Source organism: Agelaius tricolor, unplaced genomic scaffold (genome assembly GCF_023055355.1).
Source record: "Agelaius tricolor isolate 1412-34295 unplaced genomic scaffold, bAgeTri1.0.p SCAF_69, whole genome shotgun sequence".
Taxonomy (NCBI): Eukaryota; Metazoa; Chordata; class Aves; order Passeriformes; family Icteridae; genus Agelaius; species Agelaius tricolor.
Window position 1 is genome coordinate 384,458 of NW_027269329.1, and position 27,095 is coordinate 411,552.

General features: G+C 55.7%; 4 protein-coding genes and 1 long non-coding RNA gene across 10 annotated transcripts; 3 read left to right on the plus strand and 2 right to left on the minus strand.

The window, feature by feature from the left end:
* Positions 1-226: 226 nt before the first annotated feature.
* ANP32E (acidic nuclear phosphoprotein 32 family member E) lies at positions 227-9,597 on the minus strand. Of its 2 annotated transcripts, none has more exons than XM_071417583.1 (7): positions 9,323-9,597; positions 7,719-7,868; positions 7,129-7,251; positions 6,397-6,559; positions 5,604-5,758; positions 4,696-4,747; positions 227-2,868 (listed from the first exon to the last, which is right to left on the minus strand). In XM_071417583.1, the coding sequence occupies exons 1-7, from the start codon at positions 9,374-9,376 to the stop codon at positions 2,804-2,806; spliced, it is 762 nt and encodes a 253-aa protein (XP_071273684.1). In that variant the 5' UTR covers positions 9,377-9,597; the 3' UTR covers positions 227-2,803. The 2 variants fall into 2 exon arrangements, with proteins under 2 accessions (XP_071273684.1, XP_071273682.1); XM_071417581.1 differs by having other exon boundaries at positions 227-2,871; positions 9,323-9,596.
* A 358-nt stretch (positions 9,598-9,955) lies between these two features.
* On the plus strand, positions 9,956-12,480 carry LOC139585121 (uncharacterized). Of its 2 annotated transcripts, XR_011676935.1 has the most exons (3): positions 9,956-10,179; positions 10,539-10,872; positions 11,361-12,480. It is a non-coding gene; the product is annotated as an uncharacterized lncRNA (long non-coding RNA). The 2 variants fall into 2 exon arrangements; XR_011676934.1 differs by having other exon boundaries at positions 9,956-10,872.
* Positions 12,481-18,538: 6,058 nt separating this feature from the next.
* On the plus strand, positions 18,539-20,865 carry APH1A (aph-1 homolog A, gamma-secretase subunit). Of its 2 annotated transcripts, none has more exons than XM_071417573.1 (7): positions 18,539-18,688; positions 18,895-19,053; positions 19,391-19,473; positions 19,569-19,691; positions 19,770-19,897; positions 20,139-20,262; positions 20,387-20,865. In XM_071417573.1, exons 1-7 carry the CDS (start codon positions 18,576-18,578, stop codon positions 20,449-20,451), a joined length of 795 nt encoding a protein of 264 aa, XP_071273674.1. In that variant the 5' UTR covers positions 18,539-18,575; the 3' UTR covers positions 20,452-20,865. The 2 variants fall into 2 exon arrangements, with proteins under 2 accessions (XP_071273674.1, XP_071273675.1); XM_071417574.1 differs by having other exon boundaries at positions 19,400-19,473.
* A 239-nt stretch (positions 20,866-21,104) lies between these two features.
* CA14 (carbonic anhydrase 14) lies at positions 21,105-24,869 on the minus strand. Of its 3 annotated transcripts, XM_071417572.1 has the most exons (11): positions 23,910-24,869; positions 23,759-23,779; positions 22,909-23,088; positions 22,698-22,840; positions 22,183-22,278; positions 22,036-22,102; positions 21,810-21,967; positions 21,590-21,719; positions 21,475-21,495; positions 21,316-21,400; positions 21,105-21,215 (listed from the first exon to the last, which is right to left on the minus strand). In XM_071417572.1, the coding sequence occupies exons 1-11, from the start codon at positions 23,959-23,961 to the stop codon at positions 21,134-21,136; spliced, it is 1,035 nt and encodes a 344-aa protein (XP_071273673.1). In that variant the 5' UTR covers positions 23,962-24,869; the 3' UTR covers positions 21,105-21,133. The 3 variants fall into 3 exon arrangements, with proteins under 3 accessions (XP_071273673.1, XP_071273672.1, XP_071273671.1); XM_071417571.1 differs by lacking the exons at positions 23,759-23,779; positions 23,910-24,869 and having other exon boundaries at positions 22,909-23,747; XM_071417570.1 differs by lacking the exons at positions 23,759-23,779; positions 23,910-24,869 and having other exon boundaries at positions 21,316-21,495; positions 22,909-23,747.
* CIART (circadian associated repressor of transcription) lies at positions 24,094-27,080 on the plus strand. The gene is made up of 6 exons (XM_071417351.1): positions 24,094-24,121; positions 24,718-25,183; positions 25,688-25,979; positions 26,184-26,259; positions 26,346-26,424; positions 26,510-27,080. The coding sequence occupies exons 1-6, from the start codon at positions 24,094-24,096 to the stop codon at positions 26,751-26,753; spliced, it is 1,185 nt and encodes a 394-aa protein (XP_071273452.1). The 3' UTR covers positions 26,754-27,080.
* The last annotated feature ends 15 nt before the right edge of the window (positions 27,081-27,095 follow it).

Consider the following 27,095-nt stretch of genomic DNA (forward strand, 5'->3'; position numbering starts at 1 on the left):
TGGAAACACTCAGGGAACCATTCAGGTTTTCCAGAATGTCCTTCCTCGACTGTTCCAATGTTACCAAGGTCTCAAGTACCACAAGTCCGAGTTCCACCCCCAGAAACACACACTGTTCTGCAGATTTCCACCATCAGAAAGAAAATTCCCTTACTCCATTCCTTCCCACAGGTGGACATAACCCGAGAAGTAATCCAATACAATAGTCTCAATTTATTTGAAATAATTCGGTTTGAAAACTTTTTAATTTAAAATTTACAGCACACATGGGGAGGAAACATGTTTTGTTACAACTAAAAGTTACCAGAAGAGTGCTGCAGGGCTGTTGTCTTTAATTTAACACTGTCATGGCTTTATTCAAAACACAGTTGCACAAAATCAGTTACTCCAAAGTTTCAGGAAAGAGTCGGAGAAGGAACCAAACCACACTATATACAGACTGCCATACAAAGAGCATTAAAATAGGACAAAACCTCTACAAAATATAAAACCCACCCTGACGTATTTGCATGAAAAGACCACCCACCAAGCAAAAAAGTTTCAAAAGTTATCTGGAGGCTCTGAATTCCTCATTAAAAAACGCTGTTGCTGCATGCCGAGCGGAGGACACGGGACCGGGGATGGTGACACTGGGACAGATTCTTGGGTTCGTGAGGGGCTCAGGTTCCACGTGGTGGAACTGTGGCTGTTTGGGAAGTGGGAAGTCTGGCCTAGGGAAGGGCTGTCACCCCTCAGAGCTCTGGTCTTGCTTATCCAAACAAGCCCACTATCCACATTATTTTAATCCATCAAAATAGACTCTTTTTTTTTTTTTCTTTCTTTCTTCCATTTAAAACTAATTTTATCTGCATCAGTAACAGACAGTTAAGTAAAACCCTGACATGGAGGTGCTCTAACGTACACACTTATAAATAACAAGTTTCAATCTAAGGACAATAAGCAAAAGGATGGGAAAAAACATTTTTTTCTCTCAAAGCTGAGCACGGAGTGAGTGCCTCGCCCAGAGGCTTCAGGACATGACAACCATGCACTGACCCAGCCAGGACTCATCACAAACACAGGACTTGGTTGTGGCTGCAAAGGAAGTTTCAGCACAGCTTTTCTAGTGTCTTTAGAGATCTCCTTTAAAAAGCACAAAGCCCAAGGAGTCACTTGTTCCCCAGTGTGCCACCAGACTCCGCTTCGAGGCCGGGAAGGTTCAGGAGAAACCCAGAGTTAAGGCTCTAGACAGGGGGGGGAAAAACAAACCACACACACAGGGAGTGGGGCTTTGCAGAACTTCAACCCTGCATGATCTAAACTCCACCCAAGAGCTGGAGGTCACACACTGAAAGTCCTGAGGGACATCCCACAGGGAACCAGGTGATGAGGAACTGACTCTCTCAGACCCAGGAATCTCCCTCCTCCCACCTGCAGGCTCTCACCAGTTCCTGGCAGCCAGGACAGATACAAAAATAAGTCTCTGCAATAAAGCTGTGTGTGATATTTGGTTCAGGACCTATGTGAGACTGATGCCAGTCAGTGTGACACCACCACTACGCCCTGTGAAACCCAGGTCAGGCCTGAAGGAGGAATGCTGGAAGTGAAAATTTGTTTCCAACGGGAAAAGATGATACATCGGGGCAGATTAGGAATTATAAAGGCTGCTAGATAAAAAAAAAAAACTTCTCTGCACATCCCTCGTGCTCTCTCTGCAGCCACTCAATATAAACCCCCAACTATTCCCAACTGTTACACACAAACTGAGTGTTTTACAGCCAGATTGAAACAGTTTAAGAGGTGAAGTGCAGAGAAGGGCCAACTTGGGTTCATTCTTCCCTTCAACAGTTCTAGAAAAGCTGGGCGGTGGAAAACAACACGCTTGGAGGAGTTACCCGTTCACTTCTGCATCAGAAATGCATATTTCATCTATTTTATACATTTTATAGCCATGAGTGGTGCAGAATTCCCAGAATGACAATGCAAGAGCAAAGTGAGTGAAAGTTTAACAAAGATTTCTGGCAAAAAGGTTTAAAACTACACATTAATTGCTTTGTTAATACCTGCAGTGACAATGGAATTGGGGAAAAATTTATAGACTGCAATCCTGTAAGGATCACAATTCTTTCAGTTTGCCAAAATACACCCTTGAAGGAATCTAGTGGATACTCCAAACACTGAACATTGGAGCAAGCAGGAAAACAAAAACATCTTCTGAAACCCACTGAGGCTTTACCCTGGAATACCCAAAATAGAGAGGAGCCTTAAAAAAAAAAAAAAAATCACAGGAAAAAAAAAATCACAGGAGTCACCTTTTAAAAAAACTGAAACATGGGTGTCATCTAGCTGGGGGTTTCCAGTTGAATCCATGGAAAACTTGGCCTAGAGTCAACTGATTTAACAGAGTGGGGAATTCGCTGTAGAGCACTTTTCAGTTCAGCTTTTTAAGCATAAAAACTTGAAAATCCTGAATGAAAACTCCCAATATCAAACCCATGGGACATGGGGTTGGATTCAGGGCTAACAATGACCAACACAGCAAGATTGTACGAAATGAAAGAGCTCCAAAGAAAAGTCTGGTGGTGGGGGGGGAATTTGCCAACGGCTTCAGTGATTATAGGGCTGAAAATTGTTCTCTACAGAAGGTTCCCTATGGGCTATCAGAGCTTATCTGGAATGATAAAAGGGGCAGGAATAGTAAAACCACACTTCTGCTATAAAAAGTTAACATAGGATTTCTGTCAGGACATCTATGGTACATGGACATACAGAGCTGCATAATCACTATTGCGTCTTCCTCAGCTGGAGAGTCTGGTCCTGCAAATTAATCCTCCTCTTCCTCGCCTTCATCCTCGGGCTCTCGTTTCCTCTTCTCCCCTCGGACACCCTCTGCTGAGGAGAGAGGGACACACACAGCTCATTATGGTCTGCCCACAGAGAACAGGAGGGGAGGGGAATGGAGGTGTGTTCCTGATGGGACATCCCAGCCCAGGATCCTGCACAAAATCCTTGGATTTTCTGTGACCAAGGGCCAGAACATCCCAGCCCAGGATCCTGCACAAAATCCCTGGATTTTCTGTGACCAAGGGCCAGAACATCCCAGCCCAGGATCCTGCACAAAATCCTTGGATTTTCTGTGACCAAGGGCCAGAACATCCCAGCCCAGGATCCTGCACAAAATCCCTGGATTTTCTGTGACCAAGGACCAGAACATTCCAGCCAGGATCCTGCAGAAGATCCCAGCCCAGGATCCTGCAGAACATCCCTGGATTTTCTGTGACCAAGGGCCAGAACATCCCAGCCCAGGGCCAGAACATCCCAGCCCAGGATCCTGCACAAAATCCCTGGGATTTCTGTGGCAAAGGGCCAGAAGATCCAGGAGAACATCCTGGGATCCATCCCAGGATCCTGGAGAACATCCCTGGGTTTCCTGTAGCAAAGGGCTGGATTTGGGTGCTGTGCAGTGGAACATCCCAGCCCAGGATCCTGCACAGCATCCCTGGGATTTCTGTGCCAAAGGCCCAGAACATTCCAGCTCAGGATTCTGCAGAACATCCCTGAATTTTCTGTGGCCAAGGGCCAGAACATCCCTGGGTTTTCAGTGGCCAAGGGCTGGATTTGGGTGCTGTGCTGTGGAACATTCCAGCCCAGGATCCTGCACAGCATCCCTGGTTTTCCTGTGCCAAAAGCCAGAACATCCCAGCCCAGGATCCTGCACAGCATCCCTGGATTTTCAGTGACTAAGGGCTGGATTTGGGTGCTGTGCAGTGGAACATCCCAGCCCAGGATCCTGCACAGCATCCCTGGGATTTCAGTGCCCAAGGGCTGGATTTGGGTGGTGTGCAGTGGAACATCCCAGCCCAGGATCCTGCAGAACATCCCTGTTTTCCCTGTGCCCGAGGGATGATTTGGGTGCTGTGCAGTGGAACATCCCAGCCCAGGATCCTGCACAGCATCCCTGGTTTCTCTGTGACCAAGGCCCAGAACATCCCAGCCCAGGATCCTGCAGAACATCCCTGTTTTCCCTGTGCCCAAGGGCTGTTTTGGGTGGTGTCCTGTGCTCTCTGCTGGTGGGAGCTCGCAGTGCAATCAGTGCTGCCCCAGCCCATCCATTCATTCCCCAGCAGCCACCCCCGGGCCAGTGGCCCATCCTGACTCCAGGATTTGTACCAAGTGAAGGAAGAATTCAGGCTGCTGCTTCAGAAATATTGTTTTTGCAAGTGGAAAATCCAGCTCCCAAATCTGCTCCACCGAGCCCAGGATATAGAAGAGATGGGAGCTCAGCTGGGGAGAAATTCTGGGATTTTGTCTTTACAAAGATGCAGAATTTTTAATGAAAAAAGCTCATTAAAAAATACTCCAGTAAGCCACTTCTTGCAAACAGAACTTTGTCCCTGTAGCAGAATTGCTTATGGAGGAGCTGGATAAAGGGAAAGCTCCAGCTGCTCCTGGCTGCCAGAGGAGACTCTGGTGCACTTGAGGGATATTTTCAATGTATGTAAATAACAAGATGCACAGCAGAGCCCCACTCCTCTCCACAACAAAGAACAATTTCCAACTGCACAGCAGATAGTGCCTTTCCTTTCAGAAAATTGTTTTTTTGTTCCTCACTTTTACTTTAATTTTGTTTCTTTTGTTAGCGTGCATGCCCCAAACCCACAAACAATTATAGAGAATTGATTATTTCAGTCACAACTTCCATCCTTGAGCACTTACCTTCTTCCTCCTCATCACCTCCTTCAACGTAGTCATCATCATCCTCTTCATCCTGTACAAAAATTGGGAGACATTTTTACAATTTCTGTTTATTGAAGTCTTGTTTCCACAATGATCCCAAGCAGAAATCCAGGAATTCCCTGCAATTTCCCCACCAGGGCATCAGGCAGCCCCAGAGGCTCATTTCTTTGCTTTTCCCCACTGATCACTTCTTTAAGCCAGCTCAAGGTTATTGAAAAATTAACTGTGAGAGAGGTGCCAGCAGCTCTAGATTGCCTCTGAACCCACAGTAAGGGCCTGGAGGAAAAGGTGCATAACTCTGTGAAAACAAGTGAGTTTTTGTGTTAAGTTTTTGGGGTTTTTTTTGTCTTGTTCTAAAGCTGATAGATGAGGAATGTCAGTGAATTAATAATCAGCTCCAGAGAATTCAACAAACCCAACTCTTGTTTTTATATCCCTCTGCTTGGTGGAATTTTGTATACAGGAAGTGTGAATAAGTCAAAACGGGGAAACAAACCTCTGCTACTGACCCTTGGAATATTGGAATTCAACCCTCTCCCCATTAACTCCCTGGCAGGAAGCAAACTCCTCTCAAAGAACCAGCAGTGGCTGGCCACAGGATCCCAAATCCCCTTCAATCCCAAATGGAGGGGCTGCTTTGGGGCACAAACCCCACCCTGGGCACGTTCCCTGCAGGAGGGGAGGACCTGAGCAGAGCCAGGGCCTCACTTCTGTCCTTCTGTGATTTGTGTGATCAGTTCATAGCTACAAGAACCCTACTCAGCACCTCCTGAAAGGTGCCTGTTTTCTGCTCTCTGGGAACTGTACCAGAACTGTTTTCTGTGACCACAGAACCCCACAGGAGCTTCTCTTTGCTTCCTGCACTTGGCAGCGTTTACGAACTTTACCTGAATTTCTTCTTTCATCAGGTATGAAAGACCAACTTCCTCCTCCTCTTCACCTTCACCCAAATCTGAAGCTCCATCGTCTTCATCGTCTTCTTCTTCATATTCTCCTGGAGGCCCAGCTTCATTCTCATCATCATCATCATCTTCATCCCCTTCTGCAGTGAAGGACACACAAATAAGAACAGAAATTCAGTTTCATTCTCTCCACCTGGGAAATGACCATGATTGTAACCAAGTTAAATTTTGTCATTTTTTTCTCTAAGAAAGACTCCCAAGTGTTTTTCCATAACAAGCTTCAGGCAAAACTTTTGATGTCTGAAGCAGCTACAAATACAAAATCCTGCCAGCATTAACAGCCCTCTTAAGGACTGCAACCAAGCTGGGACCAAAAGAAACTAGGTGTGCTTTTGGAGCTAAAATCTGTATTATACTGAAGCAGGGCCCTGAAACCATTATGAAACCCTGTAAAATTGTAATTTTTTTTATTTAAAGCAGTGTGCATGTCCCCTTGCTCTGTATCACTCAGTGGCACAAAAGGCTTTACTGCTGGCAACAAGAATATTTGTGTCTTTGCAAAAGTATCTTCAGTCCAATTCCCTTAAGCCAAGGTGGCTTCTGCAGGACTGGAACCTGGTTTTGTTATTATTTATTAATCCCAAACACACTCTGATCTCTGTTTTTAGAAGCACAAACAGAATTGCACTTGTGTGCTCAGGAAAACCCTGCACTCCATGAGGACCTTTATTCCAGCATCCCATTCCTGCCCCCAGGAATGTTTGTTTCAGGAAGTTACCATCATCATCATCTTCTGAGTCTGGTGCCTCATTGTCCTCCTGATCAAACCCATCCAGGTATGTGATCTGCTGGAGCAGCTCAAAGATGCTGTCCCTGTAGTCCTCAAGGTTTGTAATCTCACAGTTGAACAGGTCAAGACTCTTCAAATTCTTCAGATTTTGCTGAAAATAAATGAAAATATTGGTTTTTTTTTTTCCCCCCGTGGTGCTCCCAGATACAGCAGAGTCACAACCCAAGAATAACAGAATTTACTTTATCCTCATCTCTCATTTCTACTTAGAATTTTCTCCCTCAAAGTTCAGTCCAAGTTGCTGGCAGCAGCCAAATCCCCACCAAAGGCACTTGTGTGGAATAATTCCCAACCTCTGTGTGGAATAATTCCCTCCTCTGCCTCGCTGCCCCACTCCTGCCTGTATCACACCCGTGTCTGAATCACTTCACATTTTAATGAAAATCCAGCAGACAAACACAAACACAACAAGCCCAGGGGAATCAGCACCACACACCTTGGCCACTTTTTCTTCACAGACAAAACAAGCCCAACCATCTCTGATTTGGGACATCCCATCCCATTTTCCAGCACTGGGGTTCCACACATGCTGTCCTATAACCATGGCACTGAGTCTGTCAACCACGAGATTTTATCAATCCATTGCAAAAATATTAAGGGTTCTTGATAAAAAATGGTATTTATTACATCTCCCCAGAGCCCCTCCTATTTCATACTCACAAGAGCTTCCACAGTGCCAAGATCTTTGATTTTGTTGCCACTTAGATTTAGATATGTGAGATTAGGACATCTCTCTGCAAGGACCTCCAGGCCTCCAGAAATGACATTGTCACTCAACTCCAGCTATTGGACAGGAAAAAAAAAAGGCATTAACAAATAGATTTATGGCCTCAAATTCAGCTGCATCATTGTTAACTGTCCTCCCTTTAAGAATATAATCACTTTTGGAGATTCACCCAAGGTAACAAGCTTTAGCTGTCAAAAAAGTTCCTTTAAGTTGAGAATTATAAACTGTTCTTTAAAGTCTCATGGGTTTGGGCATCTCAATTTTAAGTTATCAGGACTGGAGTTCATGGAGTGACCCTACCAAGGCATAGCTGGACCTTCACAACATCCAAGCAGTCACTGCCCCAAGAATCACTGACCAAAAACCAAACCCAGCTCGTCATAATTAACTGGAAACACCCAAAACAATTTCAGCTCTTCAAAAATATATTTCAGACACCCACAAAGCACCTTCAGCACCACAGGAGTCCAGCCATGAGTGCTGAAAGGTGCAACCACGGCTCTGCCAGCCCAAAGGTACCGACCTTCCGGAGCTTGCTCAACGTGGGCAGCTTGGCCAGGGATGTCAGCTCAACGTTGGCCATGCTGAGAAACTGGAGCTCCTTAAATGAATCGTTGAGGCCTTCGATCTCCCCGTTGCTGGAGCGGCAGTTATCGAGCACCAACTCTGTCACCTGCGAGGCACACGGGGGTGTCACGGCAGCAAATCCACCTGGAACCCACCCCAGGGACTGGGCAGTGCCTGCACGTTTGGGGTTCTGTTTAAAAATCAGAGCGGATTCCTGCCCTGAAGTCACCAACACCCACCCTAATTTAGAATTTATGCAGTAGTTTCCCATTCTCTAAGCGTGCATTAAACTTTGCAAAAACAGGCACCTCACCCCAAAACTCCATCGTACAGCTCCCCACAGAAGCACTGGAGCCAACCAACTGCTGACTTCTCAGGTCTCCTAATTTAACTGTGCATAACCAAACTCATAAAACCAGTTTCTCTCTGAACCTTAAACCTTCTGACTCCAGATTATTTTCCTAGAGGTTAATGGAGCCCAAATAAATAAATTTCCTTGTGCCCAAGCCATTCAATAATCAATACAGGTCGCGTACCTGGATAAGCAGCAACAAGAAGCAGCCAATTAATTTCAAATTATTTTATCCAGAGTGGAACATCCACTTGGCAAAGGACAAGCACAAGGTGACTTCTTTTCCCCGCACACTAACAAAATTTTGGGGGTGCTGCCGACCCCTAGTACCACGAGGCCAGCTTCCCACTTTTACTTTATTTTTTCATTAAAAGACGCCCATTATTCCACGCGGACACCAAATTTTAAGCCAAGCTGCCGGGAGGAGAGGGAGGATCCCAGCTTCATCCCCAGCTGGCAGCGCGACGAGGCCTCTCCGAGTACCTGCCACCCGCAAACACCACCGGGCGCGTTGAATCAACACTTTCGGGCAGTTTTTCCCCCCAAAAACCCCACGTGCGCCGGGTCAGGGAGAACGAAAGTCTCAGGACTTTACTCCTGGGGAGAACCGGGCGCGGGTTTCCTTGGGGCCAAGCGGGGAGCGATGCTCGGGAGCCCCGGGAAGCGGCGGGGGCAGCGCGGGGCCCGCCGCGCACGTGCGCTCCCGCCTCGCCAAGCGGCTCGGAGCTTTTTTTTTTTTTTTAATATTTTTTATTTTTGTGGGCTCTTTTCTAAGAAATTGAAAGTTGGAAGCGCGGAGGGGGGGAAGCGGGAGGGGTATGGGGACCCCCCACGGGGCGGCGGGCGCGGGAAAGAACGTTAATTATACTAATCAAAGGCGCCGGGATGAGCGACGGGCCGCGGCCGGGGCCGCCGCCGTGACCTGTTTACTGCGGCCGGGGGAAGCGGCGGATTAACGTCGGGGGAAGCCGAGGCCGCCGCGCCCCCCGGGGAACTTCGGGGCACCCCGAGAGAGGAGGCGGAGGGGGAATGAAGGGGGGCCGCGGGTCCCGGGGCCGCGCCGGAAGCGCCGCCCGCGCCCCACCGGGCCCTGCGCCACGGCTGACCCAGATTCGGCAACGGTGCCGCCGGGCCTGCGCGGCCCGAGGCGGCAGCGACGGCCCCACGGGGCGGGGGGAGCGCGCCCCACCGGCCCCGCCGCCCCTCACCTTCTCGGGGGCCCGGTTCCGCAACTCCAGGTTGATGCGCTTCTTCATCTCCATTGCCCCCCCTCCCGCGGTTCCGCACTGGCGAGGGAGGGTGGCCTAGAGCGGCCGCGAGGGTCGCTGCGGCTGCGGCGGGCGCCGGGAGCGCGCCGGGAGTGGGTCGGGGGTCGCCGGGGCCGCCCCGGCCGCGCCGCTCCGCAGCAGCTCCGGCACCGTCAATGGCCGCCCGCACACTGCGCCTCCATGACACGGCGCATGGCGCCCCCCCCCGGCCACGCCCCGCCCCGGGGCGGGGCTTCCCCGCGCCGCGCCGCCATTGGCGCGGGGGGTGCCGCGCTATTGGCCGAGCGCGCTGCCCGTCAGGACGCGCGGGGGCGGGGCTTGTGCTCGCGCGCGGGGGCCGGCGGGTGCGCGCGCCCTGAGCGGGAGGGGCGGGGCCGGGGCCGGGGGCGGCCCTGAGGGGGCGGGGCCGGGGCGGGGGCCGCGGCTCTGGGGTGGGCGGGGGTCGCGGCTCTGAGGGGGCTGCGGCTCTGCGGAGGCCGCATCGAGCTGGGGGTCGCGGCTCTGAGGGGGATCGCGGCTCTGTGGGGGTCGCACCAGGCCGGGGGTCGCAGCTGTGGGGTGGGCGCGGGTCGGGGGTCGCGGCCGTCCCCGGCCGTGCTCCCCTGTGGGGGCCGTGTCCCACGGCGCGGCCTCGGGAAGGGTCTGCCCGTGGGGCCGCCGCCGCCGCTCCGTGTTCCTCGAAGGCCCCGGGACGGTTCGCAGCCCCGGTCCTGTGCGGACGGGACCCCGCGGGGTTTGGCACGTCCCCTCACACAGCCGGTGTCACCAGTGCGGTCCGGGGTCTCACTCGCCATAGGGTACAGCGGCTTTTGCGAATTTCGGTTATTTTTGCTTAATTTGCCAGCACTGCCAATGCATCGGGGAGGGAAGGCAGGTTCACACATCTGGGGAATAGCCCAGTTCCTAAAATCTGAGCTGCTCAGAGGGGATATATGAGGGTCGTATCCCACTGTGTGAATATATGGGATTTGTATCCCCCTCGGGTGGCATATATGGGATTTATAACCCCCTTGGGGTGGATAGATGGGATTTATATTTCCCTCTAGTTGGATATATGTAATTTAGATTTCCCCAGGTGGATAGACAGGATTTATATCCCTATGGAAATTCTTTTCCTGTTTAAAATTAATAATTAATGAATGTTTCTCTATTGAAGCTTTTCTCCTGGAAAATGATCCTTGACAAGAGCCTGTGAGCCACTGATATCCCTCATGCCCAGACAGGACAATTCTGGGACAAGCAGTTCTAAATATTTACATATTGACTCTGTTAACTTTGGAGACACAAATAACCAGAAACATTTTGGCATCATGGTGACAGAATTAAAAAAAAACAAAAACAAAAAACCAACAATGCAACATGGGAATCTCAGATTTGTTCCAGCTTTGTGTAAACTCCACGGAGAAAATATTTCCCTGGGATGGTTTGATAAGGAGCTGCTGGAAAACACCAGAGACCTGGAGAGCCTTCTGCTTGCTTCCTACCAGGAGGTAACTGGGAAAGGTTCTCACAACTGCAGGGAAAATCCTCTTTGTGTTAAAGCTGCTTATCCCAGGGGTCTGCCAGGAGAGCTGGGTGGCTGCTCATGGACACAGTGGCCATGGAGCCACCAGCACCCTCTGAGTGGGAGGAAAAGGGTAAATCTAGGAAAGGAACTTGTGAAAGAGCCAAGAGGGTGGTGTCATTTTGGGATTAAAGAGGTTTGGGTGAATATTTCCAGTTTTGGGAGCAGAGAGGACATGTCCAGCTGTCCATCCGTGGTGTGTTTGGATATTGCTGTCCCAAAACACCACTGGAAGGTGAGGATTTGGTTTGAGGATTTGCTCTGGAAGGGAGTGATTCAATTTATATTTTGGTCAGGTTACAACAAACTGCTTTATTTTCTGTATCTGCATTAGAGGGATGGTTTGTAGAAATAAACTCATAACCTTCATCCAGATCTTTTCTTTTCCTTTAATTGCTTTTTACTCCACTCCAGGCTTGGAAATCTCACTGCTGTGCGATCCTGAATCGTTTTCCGGGGCGTTCTCGGCTTTTCTCGATCCACCTTTATGGCAGCGCAAAGCCAGGAGGTGGCACTGCCAGGCAGCGCATCCGGTCTCGCTCTGAACCCTCTTCGAGCCTTTGTAGCGAACAAAACTTTTCATCTTTCCGAGCTCGGGCGCCTGGAAATCCTGGGAATGCTGGGCTGGCCCCGCTGCTCCGAGCTGGGCGGGACGGGTCCTACCTGCCCTGGCGGCTCGGGAGATTCCGCCGGGAGCTGGGAGGCGTCTGCAGGGATCTGAGGGCTCTGGGGAGCTGTGGCCACCACGAGTCTCCTGTCGGCTTGACTCAACACCCCTTGACTCAGCCTCCTTTGTCCTGGGTACACCTGGGCCAGTTTGTTTTCCATCTCTTCTTGCTGCTGACTCTCCCGAGGAAAAGCAACACGGGCACTGAGTGTGGGATTGCACTTTTTTCCTTTCCCAAAAAGGAATTTAACTCTGATTTCCTGACCTAAACCACCCATTTTTTGTGATGGTTTGCACTCCGTGGTGGAGTTGGGGTGGTGGGAGGTTTTCTGGTCCATCTTCTCCCAGATATTGTGGGTGTTTCTGGAAAAGAAGCACTTCTGGAAGAAACAAAGTTGGAAGCTCCTGGCTGGGTTCAGAGGCTCCAGAAGATCCTTTGGTGGGACAAACACTGCCCACATTGTTGGCATTTGTTATTCCAGTTCTGGATTATTTACCATGAGACACCGTGCACCGGGTGCTGGGGATTTTATTGGCAGAGGTTCTTATTTACAGCAGAATCCAAGGAAACAGGAAAGGACTGAAGGGTTCCTGAGTTGCTCTCACCAAAACCTTCAGACACAAAGTCTCAGCAGTTCCAGAACAGCGACAACACCTCATGGAGAGGATGTCATCATCAACACCTGGCACGTCCTGCTCACCATCCCAGCCACAAGGTCTGGAAGGAGGGGAAAAGGTGAGCAGGGTGTGGTGGGACAGGGCTTGGCGTGTTCCTGGGATGTTGGGGAGCTCCAGGGGGGAAAGCTTTGGAGGAACCTGGGCAGGAGGGTGGAACCAGCTGGTCTGTGAGCTTCATCCCAACCCAAACCATCCCAGGGTGTTGTGGTGCTTGGCTGGAGGGGCCTGGTTGCTCACAGCAGTGAAGGTCCCACTGAAGGCCAAGGTCGTGGTGAAAACACCCAGAAAAGCCTCTCCAGGCCATCACTGGGGTCACAGCTGGAAGGGCTGGTATCTGCCTGGAAGGGTTCTTATCTTCCCATTGTTTTGGAAAGCTGCTGCCTCAGAAAGAATTGGATTTCCCTGGGTTGAAGGACACGCTTTGAGTGAGTGGTGAAATCCCAGAGTACCTTTGGAGGAGGAGTGTGGGGGTCATAGCAGGAGAGCCAGGAAGCTGAGGAGGATGATGAGGGTGAGGTGGCCCTGCAGGGACGATCCCAGTGACTCCTGAAAATCCTGGTGAGTCAAGGCAAAGAAATCAGTCAGAAAGTCCCATGTGCTAAAAGCCCGTGGCAGAGCTCCTGAGCTGCCAGGCACCCACCTGAGTGTCCTTAGCATCCCCTGGAGTGTCCTTAGCATCCCCTGGAGTGTCCTTAGCATCCCCTGGAGCATTTGTGTCTGGCAGTCCTGAAACCTCACTGGTGGCATTCCATTCTCGAAGAAACTTCTCATAATCTAGGTCTCCAGTGATGTTCGTCTGCACGTGGAGAAAAAGAAATAAACTGGAATATCACAGCATAGGATTGGCTCCTATGAGAGAGAGCCCTCCTTGGGATGGTTTGATGGTATTTAATTGAGAAAACAAGGAATTTTGCACTGTTTCTGTGCAAACTGGAGAAATAAATCCCAACTCAAACCGTCCCATGATTGCTGTTCATGGACACTTTACTCAAACTCACTTGATTTGTTCTGTGGTCTAAAAATCAGCAGGGTTAATCCATTTATTCATCCTTGTGGCAGAGATTTGGGTGAGGAAAACCTGGTTTTTATGGGAATACCAACTCACCTCGTATGAATCAAACTCGTACACGTACGTGGCAGGGGTTGCTGTGGTGTTGTCGTAGTAATAATCTTCTGTGGAATAATAGTAATTACCTGAAATGGAAACAGCTCCAGGTGAGGTGGCACTATGGGCACTGGGGACTCCTGTCCAGCATGGGCTGAGCTGAGTCCTTCCCCCATGTCCTGGCTTGTTCCCCCCTGTGCAACTCAAATGAGTCTGGACAGCTCAGATAAATCCCTTCCCAGCCCTGGTTATCCCAACTCTCTGCTGTGGCTAGTGGGAAATGGTAAAAATGCTTTAAAAAAAAAAAAAAAAAAAAGAAGACATTTCTCACTTAAATGAGTCATGTATTCAAATAAATCCGGTGCGATCTCCTCCGTGTCATCTTCGACCTCCGCCTTCCCTGCAAGCAAAGGAACAACCAAGGGATCACCACGAGGCTGAGCTGTGGGGTCATGGGAAGCTTCATTGAGTTATTGGTGCTTTGGGCAAAACCCCTTTCCTGTGGGACTGAGGGATTTACAACCTGCCCCAGAATTAGATCCCAGCTAAAGGTGTGCGAGGTCAGAGCTGGGGTTTTCCTTCGTTTTTGGGTGTGGATGTGCTGGAAACGAGAGATGCAGTGGTGGGGATGGAGCCTCTGGCTGTGCTCCTGCAGCCCAGAGGCAGAGCTGGGCTGGATCTCCCCTGGGATGAGCCTCTCCTCCTGATCCAGCTCTGCCCTGGGATGAGCCTCTCCTCCAGATCCTGCCCTCCCCTGGGATGAGCCTCTCCTCCAGGATCCAGCTGCTCTGCCCTGGGATGAGCCTCTCCTCCAGATCCAGCCGCTCCAGTGCCTTTGCCTGCAAGGGCTCACAAGGGACCCTGATGTTTTCTTAGGGCTGGGCCACTATAAATAAATTCTGACCCATGTGACATTGTCACAGTTGGAGGGAGTGGCTCATTCCCTATTCCAAACATAAGATTCTCTGTGTTTTCTTGGGTTTTGGGGAGGATTTTTTAAAGCAAATTAATTAGGGCTATTAATGTTCTAATAGTCACAGATTCAGACACTGTAATACTCATGAGAATGGCAGATATGGAATAATAATTTGTTTTTATAGTTTGATACTCATAGTCCCAAATAAGATCATTGTAATATTGTCATCATAAGTGACACCACCAATAGCTGGAGTGGTGCTGTTGGTCATGCCCAGGGCCAGCTGTAGCTCCAGGTCCCTCTCCAAACCCTCCCACTTCTTCCTCTCATATCCCTGATTTCCTCAGCACTGGCAAAGCCTGGGGGGAAAGCCCAGATCCCAAAATCCAGGCTTCCCAAATCCCAAATCCTCATTAGGGAATTCTCTGAAAACGCTGCCTGAGTCTGAACATTCCAGGCTGGGACTGGAGCTCTGCAGGAGGGACACAGCACAGCCTCACACCTCGACCTGTCCCACTCCCACCCTGAGCTTTTGGGGAAATTTGGGCTGAAATTGGGACCTGGCCACCGTCCTGCCCCTTCCCACGCTCCCTTGGCCGTGCTCCAGCAGCGCTGAGCTCTGGGGGAGCTTTCCCAGAAAGTCACTCCTTATTTACACCGCAGTCCCACTAAGAATAACAGAGAATAAAAGAACTTCCAGCTGGGAATCCCCTCGCTGATGTTTCATGTTTAAATCTGTTCCTTCGGTGAGGAGAAGGAGAAAATTCAAAAGAAAGAGGAAGAGCTGCGGTTTCCATTTCCCCTCAGCTGGTGCTGCTCTGAATCTCACCTTCCCAGAGATGGGGGAATATCGTGCTCATCTCTAAGCAGCTCCAGATTGGGGTTTTCCTCCCTCAATTCGCTGATTCTGCTCTTCCCCATCTCAAACTGCCCACAGAACTCTCAGGAAATCCTGTTGGGGTTTTTTTCTCCGTGTCTCCTAATAGCTCCCAGCTGGAGTTTGCAAATGATTCGAACACAATGTGGGAAACATTCACTGTCCCGCTGTTCTCCGAGCAGAGGCTTTATGAAACTTTCAGTAATTTACATCGTGTGTTCCCGCTGGTTATTTTCCCTTTCTCCAAGAAAATCCATCCCAAGATCTTTCAGCCTCCAGATCCTCCCCCATCAACTGCCCCGCGGCATCCCAGGAGCGCGAGATAATAATAATAATAACAATATATTATTAATAAAATAATTAAATAATCAAAGCAGCGAGCTAAAAATCAAATTGCCCTTAGAAAACCCTGGAAAAAACTCAGGGAATTTTGATTTACCCGGCAAGGACCGAAGGACCAGGAGCACCGCGATGCAGAAATTCATCCTCCCTCGCTGGGTGTCGGCTGCCGGAGCCGCTCCGCTCTTGCACCGCGGGACTTTCGGTCCCTGAGAAAGCAGGAAATGACTCGAGGGGGGTTGAGCCGAGCAAAGCTCCTCGGTGGCGAGAGAAGGAGCCCGGGTTGTGCCGAAAAAACCTCCTCGGTAGCGGGGCAGGGAGCCCGGGTTGTGCCGAGCGGCCCCGCGCTGAGCGCGACCCGTGCGGAGAAGTTTCCCAGTTTCCCGTGCAGAGGCGTTTTCGGACGGCCGAATTGCAAACCTTGGGAAGTTTTCCCCTAGGGAGGGTCAGTGCCGCTGGATGAGCTCTCACATGCAGAGAGGATGGTTTTGATTATGTTCTAACGGAGCAAAGCAGAGCTATAAATAGCGAATTCTTCAGGGAGAGAGGGCAGAGATGCTGACTGGGAGCCAGAGTGACTCCCGACTTCCCGTAAAATCTTGGGGGATTTTCTTGTTTTGGCTTCATTTCCCCTTCCAGTGCATCAGTTTCTTCATCAGGAGGAAGAAACATGAACGGTCAAAGATTTATTTTACTTTATTTTATTTTATAGTGGGTAAAAACACCCTGGGGAGAAGGTGAGAGCAGAGGAGTGGGCGGGATCCAGGTGGAAATGGGCGCAGACCAGAGGAGGAAGGAAGGGGGGAAGAGAAACAGACAGAGCTGTAAAATCAAGATTTTGGTGACTGTTGAAGAGGAAGTTCTGAAAGCCACGAAAGAGCAAGCTGAGTCTTGCACAGCACAGGAGGAGCTCTGCTTTGGGGTGCAGGAGCCATGGAAGGGGTTGAGAGTGGCCTCAGAGCTCATCTTATCCCCTGTTAGTTTTAAACGAAAGATTTCTGCAGATTTTAAGGATTCCAATCAATGTTAAACCCAAATTCCCCAAAGCAGACTTTTTTTTCCTACCAAGAGCGAACCCAACTGAAGAATTTTTCCAGCACATCCCAAAGCTGGTTCCCAGCCTCCCTGTGCTTTGCAGAAGGAGCTTCCCCCATCTGTTTGGCAAAGGGTTAAATGCCCAGGAATGCTGAGCAGGAAGTGAATCTCCTCAAATCCTCCTCTCCACAAGACCCTCCTCTCCCTCCTCCTCAAGAATAACAACCAAACTCAAAAATCCCGACCCAAGCAGAAATCTGAACTCCTTGTGAAGAATCCCAGCAGGGCTGGGGTCAGCAGCTCAGCCAGGAGGCACTGGGGGAGAGCAGGGAAGGGTTAAAATATCCTGGGATTAAAGGAATGGGGAGGGAAGGGGCGAGGAAGATCCCTGAGGGTGATTCTGGCTTATCAGATGGGGTTGAATGGACAAACCCTTGGCGTGGGAGCTGAATTCAGTGGGATTTGCTGGCTCAGGGCTGGGAATGACTCCAGGACTGGCTGTGATGGTCTAAGAGTTGCAAAAATTGGGAAAACTTGGAGACTCCATTAAAAGAAAGGGACCTGGATGAAATGTGCCATAAGGTACCAAAGGGGGGAAACAGCTGCTCTTCCCTGGCTGGGACCAGCTGGAACTTCCCAGCAGCATCCTGCATCCCAGGTGCAGCTCTGGAATTGTGTTTCTGCATGGAAAAGGAAACTGTTCTGTTTTCCTTCTGTTGTTTTTTTTTTTTTTTCTTTTTGCCTTTTTTTTACTGATTCTTCACATCAGGCATCATGGAGCAAACCCATCACAGCCACAGAAAGGAGGCAGACCAAGGGCTTTTCCATCTCCCATCCCAAAACCTTGTTTCCTATTCTCCCAAATCCCTATTTTGCTTTATATTTCTATTTTTATGTCTTCATTTTTTAATTATTAAAAGGTTTTTTTTTGCCAAAAATCAACACAACAACGGAGCAGCGAGGGAGGCGCACCTTTCCTGAGGGAAAACTCAACATGTGAACCAAACCAGAGGGAAAAAGGAAGGAAAAGGAGAAAAAAAGAAGGAAGAAGGAGGCTCCTGGTTCTTGCTGTGCTGAGGGGGCTCCATTGCAGGGATGCTCTGGACACCCAGAGCCTGGTGCTGTGCTGGGGGGGTCGGTCCGAGGAGGAAGGTGCAGCTGAAGGCAGCAGGGTTCGGATGTGCTGTGTCATTTCCCAGCTTTAATAGGCGGAAGCAAAACAGGGAGGGGAATTAATCCAAGGCAGGCAGTGACTCTGATTCTCCCCTGAACAATGCCTCGTGCCCAGGAGATGGCATTCGCAGGATTCCTGCGGAAGAGGCTGCAGGGGACATTGTTTGGAGTTTTCCTCGCAGGAGACGTGAAGATGGATGAAAAATCTTCATTTTCAGTGCCCAGCACTCCCCGTGGCACCGTCAGTCCAGAGGAAGGTGGAATAATCTGCAGGGAGGGGCTCTGGAGCCGTCCAGGCTGTTCTTGCTGGCTGATAGAATAAATTTAGTTTTAGTCTAAATAAAGTTTTCCTGTTCTTCCCGACTCCTCTGTAAACAGCAGCAGCGTGGGGTTGGGGGACAGAATCGGAAAGGGAGAGGTGAGGGGCTTGGAATAGAGAAAAAATGTAAAGAGTAATGGGGAGAGAGCAGGGGAAGGGTGAGAGAGAAGAGAAGAGAAGAGAAGAGAAGAGAAGAGAAGAGAAGAGAAGAGAAGAGAAGAGAAGAGAAGAGAAGAGAAGAGAAGAGAAGAGAAGAGAAGAGAAGAGAAGAGAAGAGAAGAGAAGAGAAGAGAAGAGAAGAGAAGAGACCATGCAGACAGGTGACCCTTCAGGTGACCCTGCAGGTGACCCTGCGGATGGTGACCCCGGGCACAGGCCGTGTCAGGTGTCCCCTCGTGTCCCCCCTGTCCCCTCGTGTCCCCCCCTGTCCCCTTGTGTCCCCCCTGTCCCGGGACTGGTCCTACCCCACCATGGCCATGGCGGGTCCTCCTGGCCGCCGGGGGGCGCTCTCGGTGCCGCCATGGCCGCCGCGGTGCTGCTGGGCTGCGCCGCCATCGCGCTGGGGCCCGCGGCCGCGCTCGTGCTGCTGACGGTGGCGGCGGAGCCGTTGCTCCTCATCGTGCTGGTGGCGGGGTGAGCGGGGCCGGGGGCTGAGGGGGCCGTGCCGGGGTCCGAGAGGCCCTTGGGGGCTTCTCTGGGACGGCTCCGGGGGACACCGGGGCGCTGCTGCTGCCGGGGGCGGCTGAGGGAGCTGTGGCGGAGTGAGGTGCCCTGAGGCGCGGGTCCCGATCCCGGTGTCGGTACCCGTGGTGCCATCCCGGTGTCCCGTTTGCCCTCAGGGCGTTTTTCTGGCTGCTGTCGCTGCTGGCGGCCTCGCTGCTCTGGTCCGTGTGGGTGCAGCTCAGCGGGCGGGAGGACGCGGCGCTGCTGCCGCTCGGAGCCGCCGCCGCGGTGCTGCTGCAGGAGCTCTGCCGCTTCGCCTGCTTCAAAATGCTCAAGTAAGAGCCCGTCCGGGGCTGTGCCGGGGGCTGGGGTGTCCCCGGGCTTGGAGAAGCCAGAGCAGGTTTGGGGCTCTGTGTCCCGAGGAGCCCCGCAAAGTGTTTTACTTGTTAAACCCCGGGAACGAGCGGAGCCGCTCCTCTCACCGCGGCTCTCCCTTCCCTTCTCCCTGGGATGGGGCTCATGATCTCCCTGGGATGGAGCTCACCCTCTCCATTCCCCTCTCCCTGGGATGGGGCTCATGATCTCCCTGGGATGGGGCTCACGCTCTCCATTCCCCTCTCCCTGGCATGGGGCTCACTCTCTCCCTGGTTTGGGTCTCTCTCTCTCTCTCTGGCGGGGCAGGAAGGCCGATGAAGGGCTGGCGACCCTCAGCAAGGACGGGCGTTCCCCGCTCTCCCTGCGGCGCGTGGCTTACGGTGAGCAGAGCCCCTGGGTGCTGCCTCCGCCTCTCCTGCCCTTCCCTGAGCCCACCGGGGCTGTGGGGGCTCCCCTGACCCCGGCTCCCCCACAGTGTCTGGGCTCTCCTTTGGCATCATCAGTGGCCTTTTCTCCATCTCCAACATCCTGGCGGACTCTGCGGGACCGGGCACCGTCGGAATCCATGGGGACTCCCCGTACTTCTTCATCACCTCTGGTGAGCTGCTGGAGCCATGGTACAGAGAAGGAGGAGGAGGAGGAGGAAGGCTCTGAGGCTCTGTGTCTCTCCCCACAGCCTTCCTCACCATGGCCCTGGTTCTGCTCCACACCTTTTGGGGCATCATCTTCTTTGACGCCTGTGAGCGGCGCCGCGCCGGGGGCCTGGGGCTGGTGGTGGGCAGCCACCTGCTCACCTCGGGGCTGGTGAGTCCTGGGGGGCACAGGAACCCCCACCCAGCTCCTCCCCAATCCCTGCCTGGGGCTGTGGGGCGAGTTACAGCCCCAGGCACCCCCAGCCCCTTGGGGTGCCCGGGCTGGAGGAGGTCAGTGAAGGATTTGGGGGCACAAAGCTCAGCTGGTGTTTGAGTCAGGTTTCCACAGGGCTGGGCACTCTTTGCTGCCCTTGGAGGGCTCAGGAAGGTGTGACCTCTCTCTGTGTCCCCAGACCTTCCTGAACCCGTGGTACGAGGCCAGCCTGGGCCCCATCTTCATCCTCACGCTCTGCACTGGCCTCTGGGCCTTCAGCACCGCTGGTGGCTCCTTCCACAACGTCCTCAAGTGCCTCTCATGTAAGGGGGAGTGGGGTGTCACTTTTGGGGGCTGCTGGGATGGGGGTGGATGAGTCTTGTTGAATGGGGGCTTCCACAAACCCCTAAATCAGCCCCAAATTCATAAATTCCCCTTTTCCCCCAGGTAAGCAGGAGCCTGAGGGCCAGGCCATGCTCTACTCGGCGCTGCAGGTGCCTCCTGAGGGCTGAGGGAGCCGTGGCCCCACAGCCAGATACTCCTGTGAAAGCCTTCACCTCTCCTGCTCCAGATTCCTGGGGGCCTTTGGGGTCTGACTGCTGCTCCTGGGGAATCTGGGGTCTGACCACCACTCTCTTCCCTTTGTTCCCAGATTCTGTTAACTCCTTTCCCTCAGTTTGAGTCTCTGGGGAAGGTCAGGGTGGGCCAGATGCCCTGGGGGGAGTCAGGGCAGGACCCCCCCATTTCCCTGTGTTTGTCACTCTGGGGTTTGTCTGTGTTTGTCACCCACCCCTGGTGCAGCCACTGGTGATGCTCTGGGGCTGGGGGATGCTGGGGCTGGGATGCTCTGCCCTTCTCACCCCTGTTCAGTCCCAGGGGGGGTAAATTATTTTTTTGATGAAGAGTAAAACCCTTTTACAAAAACACTATGGCTGCTGGGGAGAAGGGGAGGGGTGACAGGGGTCACTCCCCTCTCTGTGCTCTGCTCCTGCCCTGGGGGGCACCCGGGGGGGGGTCCTGGTTTCTTGGGGGTGATGGGATCCAGCCCCAAAGCCCCTCAGAGGCAGCGGTTCCCTCCTCACAAAGAGCCACCAGGAGGGGGAAAGGGCTTTATTCGCCGTGGGGCTGGGGGATGGCCTGGGCCGGTCCCGCCCAGCCCAGCCCGGCCCAGCCCAGCCCAGCCCGGGTCAGGGGTCAGCGGGAGGGTCCAGCGTCCATGGGCGAGCGGCGGGAGGAAGCTTTGAACACCACGTCCTGTGCCTGCCCCCGCCTCGCCCTGCCGGGGCAAAAACACGGGTGAGGGGGGGTCTCTGCACAGAGCTCGGGGTCCCCCCCAGTTCTGGGGGTCCCTCTGAGGGCTCTGGGGAGGGTCTCACCGCATCCTCTTGGCCCCAAAGTGGACGGCGAGGAAGAGGCCGACGCAGCCGGCGATGGTGCCGAAGATGATGGCGATGACTTCACCTGTGTGACACCCGGGGAGGGGTCAGGGGGGTCCAGGTGTGACCCCCCCAGCCCAACCTCCCACCTGGCCCTACCTGTGGAATATCCCTCAGGCTCTGCAAGGGAAAAACTGGGCTCAGGGGCAGCTCCTGGGGCTCCAGGAGCCGCTTGAGGGGTGCAGGGGACCCTTTCCACCCCCCCTCCGCTCACCCCGGGGGAAGGAGGAGAGCACCAGGCGCTGGTTCAGTTCCTGCGGGGCTCGGAAATTGTCCACTAGGAGCTGCGGCTCCTCCTGCTCGCCCTCCTCCGTGGAGTAAAGGCTTCCCTGGAGCTGCTCCAGCTGGAAGGGAAGGGAAAGGAAAAGGAAAAGGGCAGCACTGGGGGGGCGCGCCCGCCAAACGCGGGGGTCTCCCCGCAGAGCGGCTCCTACCTGGGCGCGGCTGATGCGGACGGGCTGCGGGAGGAGGCTCCAGAGGACGCTCTGGGAGCAGGGCGGGGTGGTCAGGGAGCCGTTGTAGCGGTAGTAGCGCTCCAGGTGCTCGGGCAGCAGCTCCCGGATGCTGAAGGAGGGGATGGCCACCGTCTGCCCTGTGAGGGGGGAGCAATTTGGGGCGTGCTGGGAGGGGGATTTGGGGTTCCGCCTTCCCTCTCCTCACCTGCGTAGCGGATGCTGCCGAGGTGCCTCAGGATGTTGTCATAGGCGGGGTGGGGGTCATCTCCCACCTGGGGGAGTGAGAGGGAGTCAGTGAGGGGCTGGGGAAGCGCGGGTGGGTGGGGGGCGCGGGGACGGGGTCCGTCCGTACCTCCAGGAGGACGCCGAGCACGGCCAGGCCGCCCGGGTGCCGCTGAGCCGCGCTGGCATCGGCGAAACGCTCGGTGTCGAAATGCACCACGTGCATCTGCGGCACGGGAGGGACCCGCTGAGCCCCTCATTCCTGCCATCCCAGCCCCCCTGAGCCCCCCATCCCAGCCATCCCAGCCCCCCTGAGCCCCCCATTCCTGCCATCCCAGCCCCTGCCCCGGCTCCCACCCCGCAGTGCCCGGACCTGCTCCCACTCCCGTTTCCCACCCTTTTTTTTCTGCACCTCATCTCCTCCCCGCTCTCATTTCACATCCCCGGACCCATTTCCCTCCCCAGGACCCCTTTTCCATTCCCTGCTGTGCAAACCCATTTTCCACGCTGTTCCCATGCTGTTTCCCACAACCATTTCCCACACAATTCATTCCCACGCCACTTCCTGACCCCAAACCTGCTCCATCCTCCTTTCCCACCGCATTTCCCGCCCCCAGACCCATTTCTGGAGCTGTTCCCCGGTACCTCGGCGGGGGCACGGTGCCCGTCCAGCAGGTGCTCGGCTCCAGCGGCGTTCCCGGGCCGGCCCCAGTGGAAGTGGAGCTGAACGGCAGCGAAGGTTCGGGGCAGCCCCCGGAGCCGTAGGGACGGCGGCAGCGCCAGCACGGCTGTGGAACACGGGATCAGCGGGGCTGTGGCACCGGGAACCGCCCGGTTCTCCCCTCGCGGTGCTCACCGGTGTGGCCGTTGTTGGCGAGGGTCAGCTGGGCGCTCTCGGGGTGCTCGTAGCCCTCGGGCAGCAGCGGCGGCAGGGACGGCTCGGGCTGTGCCCGCGATGTCGCGATGTCGATGGGGGACTGAGCCCGGCCCCCGCACTCCGGGTGTCGCTCGTGCCAGTGCTGCTGCCCGTGGGGACCTGGGGGGCACCAAAACCTCTGTGGGACCCCCCCCCTCCAATCTTCACCCCGTGACCCCAAACGGCCTCGGTGCCCCCCAAACGGGGACGCTGGTGACATTCCCAAGGGCCTCGTTAATCTGCTTGGGGACATTTTTTCCAGGCGGGAGAGCGGGGACAAAGCCGAGCCCGCGGGGCCGGGGGGGTACCCATGGGTCCCCCCGGGATGGGGCTTAGCGGGATTTGGCCAAGGCCGGATCCTAATTGGATTTGGCAGCAGGAGCCTTATGTAAAGGAGCACAAAGGGACCATTGGAGCGAGGGGGGCAAGGGGGGGCAGGAGGGGGAAAAATGGGGGGCTGCACCCATTCACCCCCGCCTGGCTTAGGGGAACCAGGTGCGTGCCCATTTAGGGGGGTACAGATGTATAGGGGGGAGCCAGGGGGTGATCTGCCCATCTCCTCCTCATTTGGGGGGTCCTGGATGTCTGGGGACATGTTTGGGGGGACCCAGGGGGGAGTAAAGGGGTGATCTGCTCATCTCCTTCCCATTTGGGGGACCCAAATTAAGGGGAGCTGTCACCCATCCACCTTCCCACCTTCTGGGGAGACCCCATGGGAGCCCCTCAGCTCATGGGGGGGTTTTGGGATGTGGGGATAAATGGGGGGGTCCCTGCGTGGGGCCCCACTCACCCTCGTACGTCCAGTGGGGACCTGTTGGGGAGAGAGGAGGATTTGGGGTGGGGGCTCGGCTGAGTCCCCTGACCCCACATGGGAGCAGCTGAGGGGGGCTGGGGGTGCACCCCAAAGTGGGATCTGTGGGGGGCACCTCGGGGGGACTCACCAGCGGGCAGGGCAGGGGCCAGGCCCCCCAGGAGCAGCAGCACCCTCAGCATGGCGGGGGGCAAGGGGGGCCGGGTGCCACCGGGCCGGCCCTAAATACCCACCCGGGGGGAAGGGCCCCCCCGGGGGGACGGGGAGGGCTGGAGGCGCCATGCCCGGGGTGTCGGGGTGAGGGGAGGGTGGGGATGGGGCGGCGAGCGCTGGAACTGGGGGGTGAGGGGTTTGTAGGGCTGGGGATTGCGGGGTGAGGGGTTTGTAGGATTGGGATTTATGGGGTGAGGGGTTTGTAGGATAAGGGTTTATGGGGTGAGGGGTTTGTAGGATAAGGGTTTATGGGGTGAGGGGTTTGTAGGATTGGGGTTTATGGGGTGAGGGGTTTGTAGGATAAGGGTTTATGGGGTGAGGGGTTTGTAGGATTGGGGTTTCTGGGGGGCTCTAAGGTTTGGGGGGTCCCTGGGCCTTGTGAAAGGTCGTGGGGAGGGGTCTCGGGGTCACTCTGAGCCTCGTGGGAGGGGAGCCGGACTCGGGGCTCAGGCCCTGGGAGGGATTTCGGGGGAATATTTTGGGAGGGGTTGGGGGCGCTCGGGGGGAGCCCCGGGCAAACCCCGCACGCGGTCTCGGCCCCGCCCCTCCCCGGGAAGCCACGCCCCGTGGGCGGTCCCCCACGCGCGAGCGTGACGTCACAAGGGGCCCCCGCCCCCACGTGGGGGCCCACGCGCCGCCCCGCCCCAGTTATGTAACGAAAGGGGGCGGTGCCGCCACGCCCATTGGCCGAGCCGCGCGGCCGGGACCGCTGCCCATTGGCTGAGGGAACGGGGGCGGTGCCCGGCGCCGCGTGCCCCGAATCGCCTCGCAGCGGGGCGTGGCCAGAGCCCCGCCCTTCGGCCAATCAGCGCCGGGCGGCGGAGGCGAGCCAATAGTAGAGAAGGGGCGGGGCCTCCCCGGGCGCGGCGACCAATGGGAGCGGAGAAGGGCGGGGCCCGGCCGGAGGCACGTGCGGCCACGCACGTGTCCGCGTGGGGCCGCCGCGGGCGGGGCGGGACCAGCACCGGGAGAGAGAGACCGGGACACCGGAACAGCGGCACCGGCACGGGGACACCGGCACGGCCACCACCGCGCCTGCCCAGAGACACTGACACCGGCCGGGAAACGGGGACAGCGACACCGGCGACGGGACACTGATACCGGAACGGTGATACCAGCACTGGGGCAGGGACGGGAACAGCGACACCGGGACACAGACACCGGTACCACCGCAGGTGCAGGCGGGAGCAGGTGGGATCCGGGGTGACCGGGGCCGGGGGGGGGAGGTCCTGGGGGTCCCATCATGGTGGGCGCTCCCATCATGGTGGGGGCTCCTGCAGGGTGATCTCAGGGCTGGGGAGGGGGCGGCAGGGGATGGAGGGGGGGAGCTTCTGGGGGGCCCCGGGACTGGGTGGTCCCGGGGTTGGGGGGTTGCTGTACTGGGAGGAGAGGGGCTGGTCCCGGGGCTGGGGATGTCCCTGGGGCTGGGGGTGGTCCTGAGGCTGTGGGTGTCCCGGGGCTTGGGGTGTCCCTGAGGCTGGTCCTGGGGCTGGGGGTGTCCTGGGTGAAGGGTCCCATTGCCAGCTGGGTCCCTGCACCCCCACCCTGCCTCAGGAGATGCCCAATCTGCTCCCCCACGTGAGGCAGCGCTGGGGCTGTGGGGATGACACCCCCACGGGAGAACAAGGCAGTTCTTTCCTCGTCTTCCATTTTTGTCCGATATCCCCCCGGTGTTTCCCTCCCTCCATCCCGCAGGCAGCCTCGGCTGGAGCTGAACGCAGTGAGAGATTCCTCTGGGGGGGCCAACCCCGCCATGGAGCCCCCTGCCCGCGCCTGCTCCTGCGGGTCCCCTGCCTCTGACAGCGGGGCCGAGGCCGAGAGCTCCCCCCGGAGCCCCCCCAAAGCCGAGCGGAGCCGCAAGCGCCCGGGGGGAATGGAGCGGGCGAGCCCCGAATCGCCGCCGTCCCCCCGCGGGGGGAAGCGCCCGCGGAAAGGAGAGGGCGGGGATGTCCCTCCCAGCGATGGCGACCGACTCTTTGCCCAAAAGGTGAGGTTTTGGCACAAAACAAAGCGGCACACTAAAGATGGGAGGTGGGGGGGTGGCTTGGTCCCATAAAAAAGCTGGGCCTGCCTCAGTTTCCCCACCTGAAATGGGTGGGTGGGGACGAGCAGGGTTTGGGGGGTGAAGGGGTACACGAGACCCCCTCCCCATTGTGGCTGCAGCGCAGTCACCTCCTTCTCCTCCTGGCAGTGCCGGGAGCTCCGGGGCTTCATCCGGCCGCTGGCGGAGCTGCTGGAGGGGCTGCGGCGGGGCCGATACGATAGAGGTGGGTGCCCCCCACACCCTCTTCCCCTCTCCCCCAGACACCTCTTTCCCTTTGGGGAGAATTCACCCAATTTCGGGCCTCCCCAGGGCTGAGCAGCTTCCAGCAGAGCGTGGCCATGGACCGGCTCCAGCGGATCATTGGGGTGCTGCAGAAGCCAGAAATGGGGTGAGTGTTCCCCGTGACCCCGGGGGGGAGGCACGGGCGTGTGTCCCCCTCTCTGCAGAGGGTGACCGGAGCTCTCTCCCCGCAGTGCCCGCTACCTGGGGACACTGCTGCAGGTGGAGGCCATGCTGCGCCTCTGGTTCCCCCACGTCGCCCCCAAACCCGCGCTGGACTCGGCTCCTCCCGCGGCTCCCCCGCGCCGCCGCCCTCCCGCCGGTCCCGCCGGGGCTCCCCGGTGCCGCCGCCTGCCCGGGGAGCTCCCCCTCGCCAGCCCTGCGGGGACCTTACAGCAGCGGGGAGCCCCCGAGTCCCCCCCAGCGCCGGATGTGTGACGCCCCCCCCGGCTCGGGGGGGGGAGATTTCGTCTGCATTTCTTGGTTTTGCCTTTTTTTTTTTGATTTATTTTTTAACGGTGGTCAGTGAGACCCGCGGGCGGGCGGGACTGACCGGGGGGGGCACCGAATCCCCCCAGAAGCCCCAACCCCGGGGCGGCCGCGTGCCTTGGCCGGAGCGGAGCCCCCTCCCCGCGGGGACCGGGCCCTCCCGGGCTTGTGCCTTCCCCCGGCGGCTGGGGGGGAGCGTGGGACCCCCCTCGAGTGGGGAGGGCCCGGAGCCGGCCCTGCTGGAAGCAATAAACGCCGCGGGAGCGGCCGGGGCCAGCCGGTGTCCTGTCC